This window comes from Anopheles coustani, chromosome 2 (genome assembly GCF_943734705.1).
Source record: "Anopheles coustani chromosome 2, idAnoCousDA_361_x.2, whole genome shotgun sequence".
Lineage (NCBI taxonomy): Eukaryota > Metazoa > Arthropoda > Insecta > Diptera > Culicidae > Anopheles > Anopheles coustani.
The window spans coordinates 11,180,539-11,194,616 of NC_071289.1; the positions used below are offsets into that span (position 1 = coordinate 11,180,539).

General features: G+C 45.4%; 1 protein-coding gene across 1 annotated transcript; it reads right to left on the minus strand.

Annotated features, from left to right (window-relative positions):
- Positions 1 to 6,956: 6,956 nt before the first annotated feature.
- LOC131262197 (ficolin-1-like) lies at positions 6,957 to 7,769 on the minus strand. The gene has a single exon (XM_058264146.1). It carries the CDS (start codon positions 7,767 to 7,769, stop codon positions 6,957 to 6,959), a length of 813 nt encoding a protein of 270 aa, XP_058120129.1.
- Positions 7,770 to 14,078: the final 6,309 nt, after the last annotated feature.

The following is a 14,078-nucleotide window of genomic DNA, read 5'->3' on the forward strand; positions in this document are numbered from 1 at the left end:
AAACCATTCTCGGGCCTCGGTCCTTTACGGTCCCGGGTTCGGTCTCTTTCGGTCGTGTCCTCGAGGCCGACCGAGGAGTCAGTTTGGCCGTTCCGGGAGCCGTGAAGAGACACACTGGCATCCGGCGGCGCACTGGCACAATGATAGTAATTATAATTTATGTATAGAAATTGTACCGACTATGCAGAAAATCCTAATCACTCACATCAGCCGGTGCCAGGTTGGCCGGTCGGCGCCCGGTCTGTCGATAGGGCCGCACCGACCGAACGCCGGAGCCACCCCGGAGCACTGGGGCAATATTTATTGACAGACGACCCGATGCACGTAATGCCATGCGGCGCAACCGATGCCCGATGCGCTCCGTTCTGGTTCTGGTTGCAGTTGCTGCCGTTTGTGATGCGATTAGGGTTTCAGGGAGGGAGTCCTCGCCTCTGAAGAGCCACCACTTGTATGTGTGTGTGTGTGGGTATTTGTAAATTATTATATGTATGTGCAGATAATGGCAAATCATGGCGATCGGTAAGCTCGGCCAGGCTCAGCTTCCGCCGTGTCAGTTTGTGCGCTTACCACATAATCAAATTGCTGCACTTCATGGATTGCATTTTATTGATGCATTCCGTTTACCATCGGTAATCACTCCGCTCGATTACTGGACGCTCTATACGCATGGTGATTCACCTGCACTGGCATCACAACATTGGGTTCCTCCGCGTAAAGTGGGGGGACCGCAATACTTGTGTGCTAATTACTTACGATTTTTTACCAACTACTTACAATAGCAATTTTCCGGCGTTTAGACAATTTCGAACAGTCGGCAGAACATTCGCTGTCCAATTCGTTGGAATGAATTTGTCCCAATAGGCAAATTAATTGTGTGGTTCGTGCTACGTTCCGTTTGTGTGCTACAAGTTTGAACGATTTGTTTTTTAACTCTGGTTTTTTGCGCCAGGAATTAGTTTTTAATACAATTCTGGTTTAGTTTCTCCTCAAATAAATTTCAAAGATATATAATGATATAAAATAAACCTTTCATGTAACACTATATACCTAAGTATAGAAATAGATAAGTGGATTTAATTCTAACTTCTTACGTTTGTACAGTTTTTACAGCATTATATCATGCATTACGATATTTTCAGGATAAGGAAAAAGTTGTGGATAGGTTTACAGTTCTTATTTTGAAAACCGAAAAAGACTTAAACAAAGAGTAGATCTATTTAAAGTGAAGCAAAGATTAATTCTCTAGCTTTTTTTCATGTAAAAGAAGGCAAAAGTTTAGTTTTTAAGCAAACTGCAAACAACTTAACTACATTTCCGAAATTCATTATGGTTCATCCAACTTTCGTGACAAGAAAGCGTGTGTCCCGTTTAAAAACACATCGCTCTAACTTCAATATCTTCCTCACAAAAATAAAATATTGATAGAAGATTGTGTCACCATGGGACAAATTGCTGACAATGCATTCTTTTTGGTGGAGCGAAAAAAAAAACACAACCGTGGATCCATAAAGGCAGGTTCTCGGGCCATACCAAAGTCCGCAACGAACCCATCCCGGAGCAAGACGTTAGAAAACCGAAAACTCGCCCCGTCATCATCGTTCATTCGAGCTGACATCAAAAACCCGACGAGTCCGAGATGGCCTGTCGTGCGATCAATCCATCCCGTCGATGAATCAATCCATCGACCGGGTCTGGTCGAGGGTCTCGGTCCATCCAGTGGGCAGTCGGATGTGTTTTTCCCTCTCTTTTCTCGCGTTCGATTCCTCCCATCCTTCATTCCGAATGTCCGTCCCGGGGAATTGATTGATTCGTTTTGTCAAGTTAGATAGTTTCCAACGGTGCGCATCGCCATCATCGTCGTTCCCGAGCGATTTCTGACGCGGAAAAGTGTTTTGTGACGGGTCTGATAAGGATTTGGCGATTCCGTGGCGTTGCGTTTCGATTCCGAGGGTCCGCTGGCGTACGGCTCCGGACCAGACGACTCGAGCTTGTTGGGGTTTCGCTCGGACCGTCTTTCCTTGCTCGTTCTTTGCCCCGGCCAAAGCGCGAGCCTTCGCAATCGCACAATCGGATCGATATGACGCGAAGTTGATTATGATTGTGATGAAGATAGAGAGCCATCCGTGCAGAGGGGAGGGCTTTGGAGGGCGCTCTTCAGTGGGCTAAGCGTCGCGGTGAGGGCCTCTCTATCAAGCATCAATCCGTCCGGGCCCCGGGTTTTCTCAACGCAACTTCGGCATCAAAAGACTCGGGTTCGGGAACCAGACTCGTCTCGAGCTGGGTGAGTTTTGTTTTGAAGTTTCTATCACCATTATCATCATCATCATCATCGTCATCGTTATCGGCTAGGTAAAGACGGCACACTTGCTTCTTTTCATCAGTCGGTAAGGATCAACCGAGCAGACAGCTGGGCGATCGGGGCAGAGTGATAGAAAAGCATCCCGGGACCCACACCGAGAACCCGACGACGAGAGCGTGTCTGAAGGAGGATTTCACCCTCTCCTCCTATCCCCAGTCTTCAGTCGCTTCTAATCCCACCTTTGCCTCCTTCGGAGTCTTCCAAGAGGGGGGGGGGGGGGGGGGGGGGGGGCTACAATTTTTGACGATAACCCATTCGTCAACGGATGAAACACGCTGCGCACCGACGTTCGTCGATGGAGAGCTGCGGTTTTCGCCCCGTTTTTCGTCCAGTGTCTTGCCGATCGAAAGAATGAATGTTTTATTAATTGAACTGTCAATACGGAGATGATTTATTTATGCTGCTCGTGGGCTGCATGTGTATTGTTTAGGGGTTCTGGGAGTACGGGGATGAATGTACTCGCGAGAACTGTATCGGCTGCACGACGGTCGGATGATTGACGGGATGACAATGTGCTGAAGAAGATGAGGAAACGAGCATAAGACGTACTTGGGCGTTTTGTGTTTAATCTAGGAACAATTAGAAGTAGAGCATTGTTGCCTTTTTTCTTCCGATGTTTCGTGTTTGTTCCGGTTTTCCCCACGATGCATCCTTCAAATGTCTTTTTCGTTTTATTTGAAGTATTTCAACGAATTTGTAATCAATAGTGTATTTTACCAAACATTTTCCTTTATTATTTGTTTTGATTATTTATTGCAAAAAAACGTACTTCGCTAGTTTTGTTTATCAACTTTAAGTTGATCCATCAAGCGTATTCTAGATCGTTTGTATTTTCGTGGAAGGATTTTCGCTCTCCCAAGACGAATATCTTTCACCGCTGCCAGATCGCATTCTTCATTCAAACTTGAGCAAGAAGTTATTGCAACACGAGTGAGTCTGGTGGGAGTTAAGCCGGCGAAAAGTGACCGTCCCTGTACGCTCGCTCGCGGTGTGGAGCTCCGTCTTCCGAAAGGAAAAGTTAACACCGAACCGAACCGAAGGCGAAGCGGCGCCCTCGCTTCCGCCGAGCAAACATGGACTGGATGCCACCGCCGGACTGACGGATGGCACGTGAAAAGTATTTCAACGCGCTCTACAAATCCGCCCCGGGAACCCGGCCATGCGCTGGGATGATGAAATGATTGATTTGATTTATTGCAAACACATGGAGCGGATAATTCATCACAATGTGGACTTTAGCGTGCTGCTCCTACTGCTGCTTCTACGTGTGTTCTGTGGACCATGCCCTCCACCAATGGCCCCGTCCCTCACACAAGCAGAGGGTTGGAAGTGGAAAACCGTTCGCCAGAAATAACGAGATGCCATCAGTTTTGGAGGCGTGAAGAAAACGTCACGAAACATAAAGAGTGTTTCGAGGGTGGAAATAGAAGCAAACAAACACTTCCCGGGGAACCGCGTGCCGTCGATTGCTTTTTTGCACAGTGTGTGTTGGCGGGAAAGCGTGCAGCATGCAACATGGTGTTGTGCATTGAACTCGTCTCGCTCGTCGTCCGGAATGAAGGAATCGCCAATCGCAAAACAGCGCGACTGACATCTACACACTCGATGGAGACTCCGACGTTTTCGGCACAACATCTTGTTCGTAGGCCATCCCACACACTCACACACACACACGTGCACGCGCGCCAAACGACATTGGATGCACTTCCGTTGACATCCCGAATGTGACAGGCGCGCTAACGAATGCATTGGCGGGTTTGACAAAGGTGTTTTTTTTTAGCTGCCGGGTTTCAATGTATCGGAATGTGCACAGTCGACGTGTTGCGCCGTGTCCATCAGCGTGTGTGTCACGGTTCGTGCTAGTTGTTGCCAAGTGTTTTGCAGCGATATTTATGTTCCAGCGGCACCCGAGGAGGAATTTATTGGCATCTTTTTGGCATAACATTTTAATTAAAGAGAAAGTCAAAGAATAAATCTTCTGACTCACACATTTATTCTTATTAGAAAATATTGTTACTGAAATCATTTGGTGAATCTAAATAACGAAGTTTTGTAAAAATAATTACAGATAGATAGTAATTCATTGAATTATTACTAGAATGGAGAAAAACGAGCCGTTTTGACGTTTCCATTTGGGCGAACTTTCCTTTTGCCCAATTTAGCTTACTCAGTCATATGTTTGTCTAAACTTAGTTGCCAAAAATGAAAAAAACACACACACAAAAATATAACACGAAACATAAATATTGCCGTCAAAAGAGCAAGTTTTTCACGTGCTTTTCACTCCTCAACATAAATCGACCCGTGTTAGAAACCATAACCGCCTGGGGGCGGTGGGACTCCCAAACACACTCGCTCACCTTGGAAAAGGGGGAAGGGGCTGGGGGGGATTAGTCCTCAAAAACAAAACACACATACCCAGGCAAGCGCCAGGTATCGTGGTTTAATGGTTTCGATTGTTTTCGGTATCGAAAACTTGCAAGCCCAACCGAACCAGCTCGTCCCTTTCGGGCGGGCGCGGCAATGGTTGGCATGTCTGCGGATCATTTGTTGGCTGTTGATTTTCCCGTTTTCTTCGACCCCGGCACCCGCCAGAAGGGGGGAAAGCGGCAATCGGCGTGACCCGTTCGACAAAAGGGAAAATTTCTCACTTTGATTGATTGTCACCGTACCGCCGTTCGAGTTATGAGTGTTGAAGTTTCTTTATTTCGATGCTTTTCGCTTTCTTCTTTGTTTGCAGATCGGCCCTTTGTGTGATTTTGGTTTTTATTTTTATGGTTTGGAAAGATTTGCATACCCCAAGAGCGAAAAGCACCACCACCAAGGCGAAAAACACTTGCGAAACAGAAGAATAACTAATCATACATTCTCCATCCGCCGTCCACGAGGTAGCGGCGTGTCCTAACTTTGGTGCCGATTTATGGCGACTTGGTCCCGGCTGCCTTGCAAATCAATTTTCTATCGTGAGTGAAAACACAGCGCTATCGGCCGGGGGCGGGGTGGAACGTTCTCGCTAGCCGACATTAGCAAACCCATAAACGGGTCATTGATCGGCGCGTCTGAGTCGGCGTTTGGAGAGCGATTGCTTTACCAGCATTCGTACGCAATTCGACAGTTCGCACATCATAAAACGTACATTACAGCATTGCACGCACTCGCCCCCCTGTTTCGTAGTTCCGCTTCTCCACTGCCTGGGCTACTAAACACTATCCGGCCAACACATTTTCCCGAGTGCACGCAAAAATGCGCAAGTCCCTCCCAGTCCGTTTCGAGTGGAGTGGCAAATGGAGAAATAAATGACTCACGATTTACGATGCACACTGACATATTGTCATTTTGGCGATGTTGTCATCGCGCGGTAGCATCGTTCGATGTCGCTCATAACTGTATGTTTCGCATTCAACCGGCCACCCATTCCCCCTGGAAAAACGATCAGTTTCATCCAACCGCCCAACTTGAAAGGGGGCAGTTTGCGCTCGTAGAACTCGTAGTTGTTAATCTCGTCCCATATCGATCAGATTGTGAGCTGCTCGCGAGGACATTTTTGATGAGTTTTCCAACGGAAAGTGCCGCGGGATGGCCTCCCCGAGCGCGGGCCCGACAGTTGCCATTAATCAATGGATGATTGTAGGATTTTTGTCATCAAACTAATCAGTCTCGTCGTGACAGCAAGCACGGGGGTGAAAGGGCGCGGGTCGGTGGAAAATGACGCCAACAATAAAAATGATAGACCATGCTGAACACTGAGCATCGATGCTGATTGCGAATGATTTAAAGCTTCGTTTGTTTGATGCACGGCGTGGAATGGAAGCAAATGTGGGTGAAACGAGGCTAAAGAGAGGCACGGAGGTGTTAATTTATGACAATTTCATGACATATTATAGTGCGCACTGTGTAGTTTTCAATCGTTTGAACGTCAATTTAATGAAGCGAACATTAACAGTATTGACAGCGTGATATTTTCATATGATGGAATGATGTTGAGTTTATTTATCGCTTTCAATTTTACTTTCAAAATGTTTTTTTCATAAGTCGCCCCTGTATGAACAGCATGGTGCTACGCCTATTAGAAAATCGGTTGATAAGCGGAGGGGTACCTCCTCGACGGTGTGGGTTCGAATCCCAACCAAGCCCGGAAGTTTCTATGTCTAAGAGAAGATTTATCATCTACAATGAAAAGCGCGGTAAGCTCTCTATGTAAAGGCATGATCAAAGTCGAAGTATTTGGCCTAAATCCAAGAGCAAGAATTTCTCGATCGCTATTCTATTGGCATGTGGTTTAACAAAATAAAAAAAAAAACTATACTAAGTTTGGAATTTTGGAAAAAAATCGGTTTAGGCGGTAATAGTGTACAAATATGTTGCAATTTGTTATAAAAATTTTACTTATATTAATGAGTAGCTTAACGAATGCCCATCGACTACATCAATATAAGAAACGCAATAATCCCCAACCTCGGTAAATGTTTATTGTACGATTTAAATTTTTTTTTCCATTCATACGTTTGTTGGAATAATATAACGAAAGGTGAGGAATTGTTTTTATGTCTCAACTTATGAAGCCGTTTAGTTTTGAGTCGATCGTTTCATGACTATATTAATTGATGATATCACGAATCATCATTCGCGAATAAGACAGAGCACGCCAGTCCCATTTTCCAACGAAATTGTACCACGACATTGAACCATATTCGTCCGGATATTTCCCGTTCAAATTGGAAGCGGTGCAACTCCAGAACCACCAGGCCCCGTGATGATCCTCAGCACAATTAAGGCTATTCGATTTGTCATTGTCACGATCGAACGTAGTAAACATCATACCCTCGTTTTCCCACATCGAATCTCCTCCTGTCCCTGAGTATTTCCCTAACTTCTTCAACACATACATCTCAGACTCGCTACCGATCTCAAACTCTCCGTACTTGGAGTAACCGTAATTTCCTCTGAAATCTTTCATTTCAACCATCAGTTCGTGGGGTCGGTTTCTCGTCATTTGATGCAAATATTCTAGTCCGAGCCAGAATTCGCCATCCAAAGTACCGAATCCATTGCGGTACTCCGTCCAGTTCCTATAAAAGTCAACTGAACCGTCGAATCTTTGTTGGATGACCGTCCAACCGCCTTCGAACATAGTTTGTTCACATAACACTTTCAATGGTTGCAAATTTAACCCTACATGAATAACGTATTGGCCGGATGTCATGACGTGCCGACACGAACGTACAGGATATGGGCCAAAGTGAGCCTCGAGTATCTTATTGCTTTTTTCTGACAGTGCACTCACATTTCGTATCGAATCGGTAAGCATATCAAGAGTATTCTTGTTTTCATCTATTTTCTTGAGTTCAGTTTCCGATGTTTCCTGGTAGGTTTTCGTTTCCTCCACTTGTTGCAGCAGAATGTTATCCATTTTAGAAATCAACTGGTTGCTTATATCTTCGAATTTTGCTCGTGTGTTATCCTCGCTGGTCTTCACACTCTACAAAAAGCGGTTAACATAAATGACGATCAGCTTGTAATCCAAAATCGTATATCTCATCCCTATTGCACATTACATTACCTTCTTCATAGATTCTTCCATTGCGTGCATTTTTGCCTCGAATTTAGAGTCCATTTTTTGTAGATGTTGTTCCATTTTCTGCAAGAGAATATCATTGTTCACACTCATCTTTCTGTGTTCAATAAATTTAGTCAAGCATTTAAAATCATCACCTCCATGTTTGTCTGCATGGTTTGCTCTACTTCTTGCAGTCTGTCTTGCAAGAAGTCCAGCTTGGTCATCAGCAATTCCATCTCAAACCCCCCAATAGCCGTTGTGGGGTGGGCTGACATGATCACCAAAAAACACAACACCGCGAGACACACGCGAGCATTCATGATTTCAATTGTTCACTTTTGTACTGCAACGTATGATCAAATCAAACTAATAAAGACGACTGTGGCTCGTGTGGTTTCGTTTATAGCGAGTAGGCAAGCAAGAACAGGAATGCAACATGGGTTCTTAGCGATAACGTAATTCAAACACCAATACTGAAACACAATAGCCGCGACCACATTTTGGCAAAAACATATTCTTACAGGGTGATTACATTTGGGGTTTCATTAGTGATTAGGGGTTTCATTTAACAGCGGTTACTTTATTTTGACTTGTCTTTACTTTTGAATACATTTTACACAGCACGATGGTATGATTCTATTTTAGCTTGCTTCACTGATAGCTTGTTCGTAGTTTTACATAAAATGATATTATGATCAAACTTGAAAACAACTGTTTCAGGTAGATCCTAATAAATCACAATCGCAAGTGACGTGCTGCTTCGTCACCGGGAAGACGACCGTAAACAGCTTAAGATCTGCATAATTACCTTAAATAAACCTCCGTTACGGGAAAGCCGGTACAATAAGTTGTTACATCGGCAATGGTGTAGGGAGTTGTACGGTTTAGCAGGTTATATAAATTAACGAGTGCTAGGCAATCCCCTTGGTGTCGTTTGGTCGAATCCTGATTATGATCGGGTCTTGCCCTGTATGATCACGTATTGTAAAAAAGAAGGCAGTAACTCATAACTATTAATTGCCAGTGTCCGCTGTGCTAGTGAAACCACAATTAAAAAACACTTTAACACGAAATAGTCGCGAGTATCCATTCAGAATAGTTGGTTGCTCTTGAGAACACGATCAAAACGAATTGTGAAAGACGACTGATCTTTTGAATTAGTTCGTGTCCAAAAAGCAACGAATGCTGCATATGTTTTCCAAGCGATAAAGCAGTGTCATTATCAACAGTGACGCAAAATAGCCACGACCACGTTTTGACAAAAAACAACATCTTGCAGGGAAACTATAACTAATGATTTTTTCTCATGCAATTTTCATTTGAGCATTGCTTATTTGTGTGTGTTTTGATTTATTTCATGTCTAACTTCAAAACATTATTAAAACACAAACTATTTTTGGTGTGAAATATTTAAACTTTCTTTCTTTTAAATCGCGACCATTGGACCACCCTGTGGAACTTACATCATTTCATGCATTAAACTGAGTCATATGATGTATGCTGATTATGCTGCCTGATATCTCGGAAATTCCCAGTTTCGCCTTTCATCTATTGACGAACGTTGCTGTGTGTGTTTTGTGTCATTCTTTCATTACTCGTATACAAGGCTTATCAATGACCGCCAAAAATTTTACCAACCCGATGGTGGGTTCGGAATAACCGTGAACGCGTTGTGAAAACAATCCAAACAGGCATGACCAAAGACGATAGCTACGCCGAAGAAAGAGGATAAGTAGAAGAAGAATTAAAATAATAAAATAATCTAGAATTCAACATACTGTGCAGCTGATGCAATGAAATATTAGAGTTTTGTTGAAATTCCTCTTGCGTTTGTTTCAGTGTATGAAGTTTAGGCATCATATTTACATCGCATAGCTTAAGAAGAAATTAGCTGCACTTGTTGGGAATCTGTTTTAACCGCTTCCTGCTATTAAACCGCGAATTAATACGAATAAACCTGTCTAGTCTGGCGAGCGAAAACCCGCTTTCCGATCCGCAGGACATGTGCATACCTTCCCGAACCGGTAGCATATGGCAGCATCGGCCACATCTCACTCCTGACATCGATCATATTCCCGTCAGAGATGAAAGTACGGCCAACGCAAACGTGCACACACGATCGCAGCAACCGTCAACCGGAGCATCGCGGCATCGCGTCGGTTGTCCGCAAGATTAATTTACCATCTCCGACAGGCGACAGCCGAATCGCAATACGCAATTAGCGAATTTCACAAATACTTTCACCCACCCATTCCTTCCTCCTCCCTGAGACCGCGGGTTGATCACGAAAAATATCTTCACCCGTTAGGGACGTTGAGGAGAGAGTTTGTGTTACCCGGCGTTATGAAGACTCGCAAAGGGTTTGGCAAATGTTTTTCTCCGTTTTCTGCGGCAATGCTACTGTCAGCGAAGAATGTTCCCTTTGATCCTGAGCAGCTCATCCAACTCGCGATCTTGCCACCCTTTGCCGGGTGCAAATCTACCCCCCGTCCAAACCACTGGTTATGCTGTTCAGCGTTGCTACCTCGAGGTATTTGTTCCTGTCACCCTCGGTCTGCGTCAAAGTTTTGTTTTTCTGCGTAAGCCTTCAACTTCGCTGGCTCGCGACGTTTTGGCGAAACTTGGTTAATTTTGCAAGGGGTGAAAAAAATGTTTTCAAAGCGACTGTCGTTGTTGATTATGCCAAATGCTCGCGCGTACTGTTCTGATTGATAAACGTGTGTGTCCTGATCTCATGGGCAGCGGCAGTTCATTGATGCGAGTGCGGTGTGCGGAACATGACCAACCAACTCCGAGACAGCGTTAGGTGTGAACCGAAAATATCCAACCATCGCACACCGCGGAGTCGGAAAACAAATCAAACGCGCCGAAACAAACAGAAGCCGTTTGGAAAATCGTAACGGCATGTCGTACGGGGCGGAAAATAAAACCATCACCACTAAATGGCGTCGATCCGTTTAAAAGATCATCAAATTTGGGGGTCGTTTATTCATCACCGTGAGCAATAAATTAATCTTCTCCACGACGATCGCTGCTCCCTCCCCCCGAAGGCGAAGCAGGCCAGATGGGGCGGCAAGTGTATTTATTTTTCGAGCAACACCGTTCGGTGTGTAGCCGTGGAATGGACAATTCTTCCCCCCCGTCCCCGACCTAAGCTGAACGTCTCGGGAGATGGTTGACGTATAAATTTCACTCTGTCCATCGCTCCCGTCGCGGCATTCCTTCGGGCACCGTTAAAAACCCGGACACCAAACGGACCGGCAAAACAGGATCATCATCTAATCAGAGAAGTTGCTTACAAATTTTGTGTGTTATTTTAATTGCGCTCCACTCGGGGAAGTGAGAGTTGAAAAATGTGGAGGCGTGCACGTTGGCGTCGTGTGGCCGGGTGTTTGGAGGGTGCGGGGAAGTGTTTCAATGATTTATAGACGACAGTGAGTGAGGTTTTTCCACTCGCAAACAATTCATCTGCTCGAGCCGAGAGTGTTTGTGTCGGAACTGAGCAACTTGGCACACAGTGGGATTGGGAAGCGGATGGACAAAGTTTCAGTTTTTAACAATATGTTCTTGACAAAATAAAAAGATGTCTTTGATGTTTATTTCGTTCCGAAGTATCGTATCGTCTGGAATTATATTTGCACAAATCGATTCCGCTAAACAATACCCAAAACACAAGCATCTCATGTTTGGCAAATAATAAATCATTAAACATTTCAGGCATCGAAATTTTCCGTTTCCGCCAGACCAATTTCCACCAAACGGGCATCCCGGGCATCAATAATCGGCTCCAAAAATAGGCACACCAAAATGTCAGCCGACCTTGCCGCCCAGGTTTTCCGCGCATTTGTCGTCCCACGGTGGAGCGACAGTGACTGAAAGTGAACGGCTGAACTGTCACGATTGGATGTGAATTATGGAGATGAATTGCGGCGCGATATGTCTTCATCATCGTCTAACGCCGCCATCATTCGGGCGCAGTGTCGCATATTTTCGGGCGGTTTCGACCGGGTGGAAGAAAAAAGTCACGTCTCTGGTGGTGGGTTTTTTTCTTTGCTCCCTCTCCTCTCTCTTTTCCTCCCTCGCCGCGCTTTCCCGCCACCCTTGGAAGGGACAACAAACGGTAAGAAATGCCAGTTTTCATATTTATAGTCAACAGATCGCCACCAGACGCAGTGTGTCTGTGCCCTGCATTGCTCTCCCTTGGAGGTGACGGATCAAAGTCTAGTGGTTGCCCCCTTTTTTGGCGCAACACTGCACGGAACGTACCGGAGATGAAAGGAAAACGTTCAGCGAGTCCACCCGGGAGATTTGGGCGTTCGATAGTGCCGGCGGGTTTTGCGCGTTGCTTTTTCGGCCCGGCGTGGATTCGTGGCGGGATATAATGGAGTCGCGTGAGCCGGATCGTGTGAGATGATTTTTCATGTCAGATAAATCGATCGTTCCGGGGAGGTCTTATTGATCAGCGTATTTTGTAGACATTTGGCCGACATGTGGCCAGGCCCTTGATGGAGCGGTTCAAATTCTTACAAATTGTCAATGCAAATCTCGGTTTTTGGATTACAGTGGGTGTCCGACCGACATGCTTCCTTTTGCAGATTCTAAATTTTTCAACACAACTATGTTTCGTAGTTGTTATACTGTTTTTGTAATATCGTTTTCTTTCACATTCTTGTTGCAGTTTAAGAAAGTTCAATTCTTTGCGGTTGTATGCATTATTTCTCCTTGAATTTGCACTCTCTTCTATTCGCAATAATTGTGTATTGTGAAGAATTGATATGTACATTGTTTTACTGTTTTCTTTTTATTTTATGTTTGTTTATAAGTTTTCAGTATGTAAAGGAATTCGTAAACTTAGTTTGAATCATTTTTGATACAGCAGTCAATTTTGTGTTTTATATGTAAACATTTATCGGACACAAATACAAACAGTACCGATTTGGGAGGTTTTTGCAGCGTTTTTGTGCCACGGGCGTTCTTCCAACTGTTTCGGATGCATTTCAAATGTCGCATAATTTATTCAAACGCATCCCGAAATGAGTAATGGGCGATTGCAAACAAATGGCCAAACCATCTGTCCATAATCGTCATCATTATCACGTTCATAAACCGCCCGGAATTGGCCCCCCTCCCCCCCTCCAAAAAAGGGTGTCATTGCACGTTTGGTGGCGTGACGGAATCGTGCAACGTGTTCCCGGCTCTTCACTAGGCGGTGATTATTATTATCACATCCAACATTAACGCATCTGATTGGCGCTGTCAGTCAAAGAGGGGAGTAAATTTATCCGACGCGTCAGACAGAGGAACGTTGGCTGCAGTTGTAGCGTCGAGCCGAACGCGTGTTCCCTTCGGGGCGAGCCGGGATGCCGGGGGATGAAGGTCGGTGCATTTTCCCTTGGCTCGAAAGTGTAGCAGTCAGTCAGTTGCGTTCGCCCGTCCGCCATTCGGGATCGCAATGCAGAGAAGTAGCACCATCAGCAACACCGTCCTCCCAGAGATGACGAGAAGCGAGCGATGTATTTGTTTTACGCGTCATGCCACTGCCAACTGCACGCCGGAGGACCTCAACGTCGGCGCATTCGATGCAGACCAGTCAGTCATTCAGAGCCGAACGAAGAAAGCGACGTTTCGCTTTCCCTCGGTGGATGAAATGCAACCACTATCATATAAATATCACGGAGCGTCAGGTTTTTTTTCCTCTCATTCCTCCTCAACTGTTGAGGAGACAAATGAAACAAAAACAAATGATCCACCGGACTAAATGACACCAATTTGTAGCCCGCCGCGGTGCAATAAAACGCTCTCGGATAATGATTGTTATTAGCGGTTTTGGCGTTTCGTCTCGTCGGGTTTGCGGGATGAACCAACCGCGTCGGGAAAAGGGCAAACTCCCGGGGGGGAGACAGGAAAAGATCTCCAACCCCCCATCCCGGTGCGGTGCGAGCGGTGATTGAAGCCGCTAATCATTGTGCAGCTGTTCCCGCCCCGTCCGTTCCTGCAAGGAAGAGACGCGTTTTGCATGCGTTCGCCGTCGAGGGCAACAAATTCTCGACTCATCACGGACCGCTAACCGTCAGCTCGTCAGCGTCAGTCATCGAGCGGGCTAAGCCGGGCCAGCCATTCCAAATGTCACACGGTGCACATTTCGGCGCAGCGGATCGTTGC

Excerpts from the sequence above, each read along its gene's own strand:
- LOC131262197 (XM_058264146.1), bottom strand. The coding sequence starts at position 7,769 with ATGGATAACATTCTGCTGCAACAAGTGGAGGAAACGAAAACCTACCAG.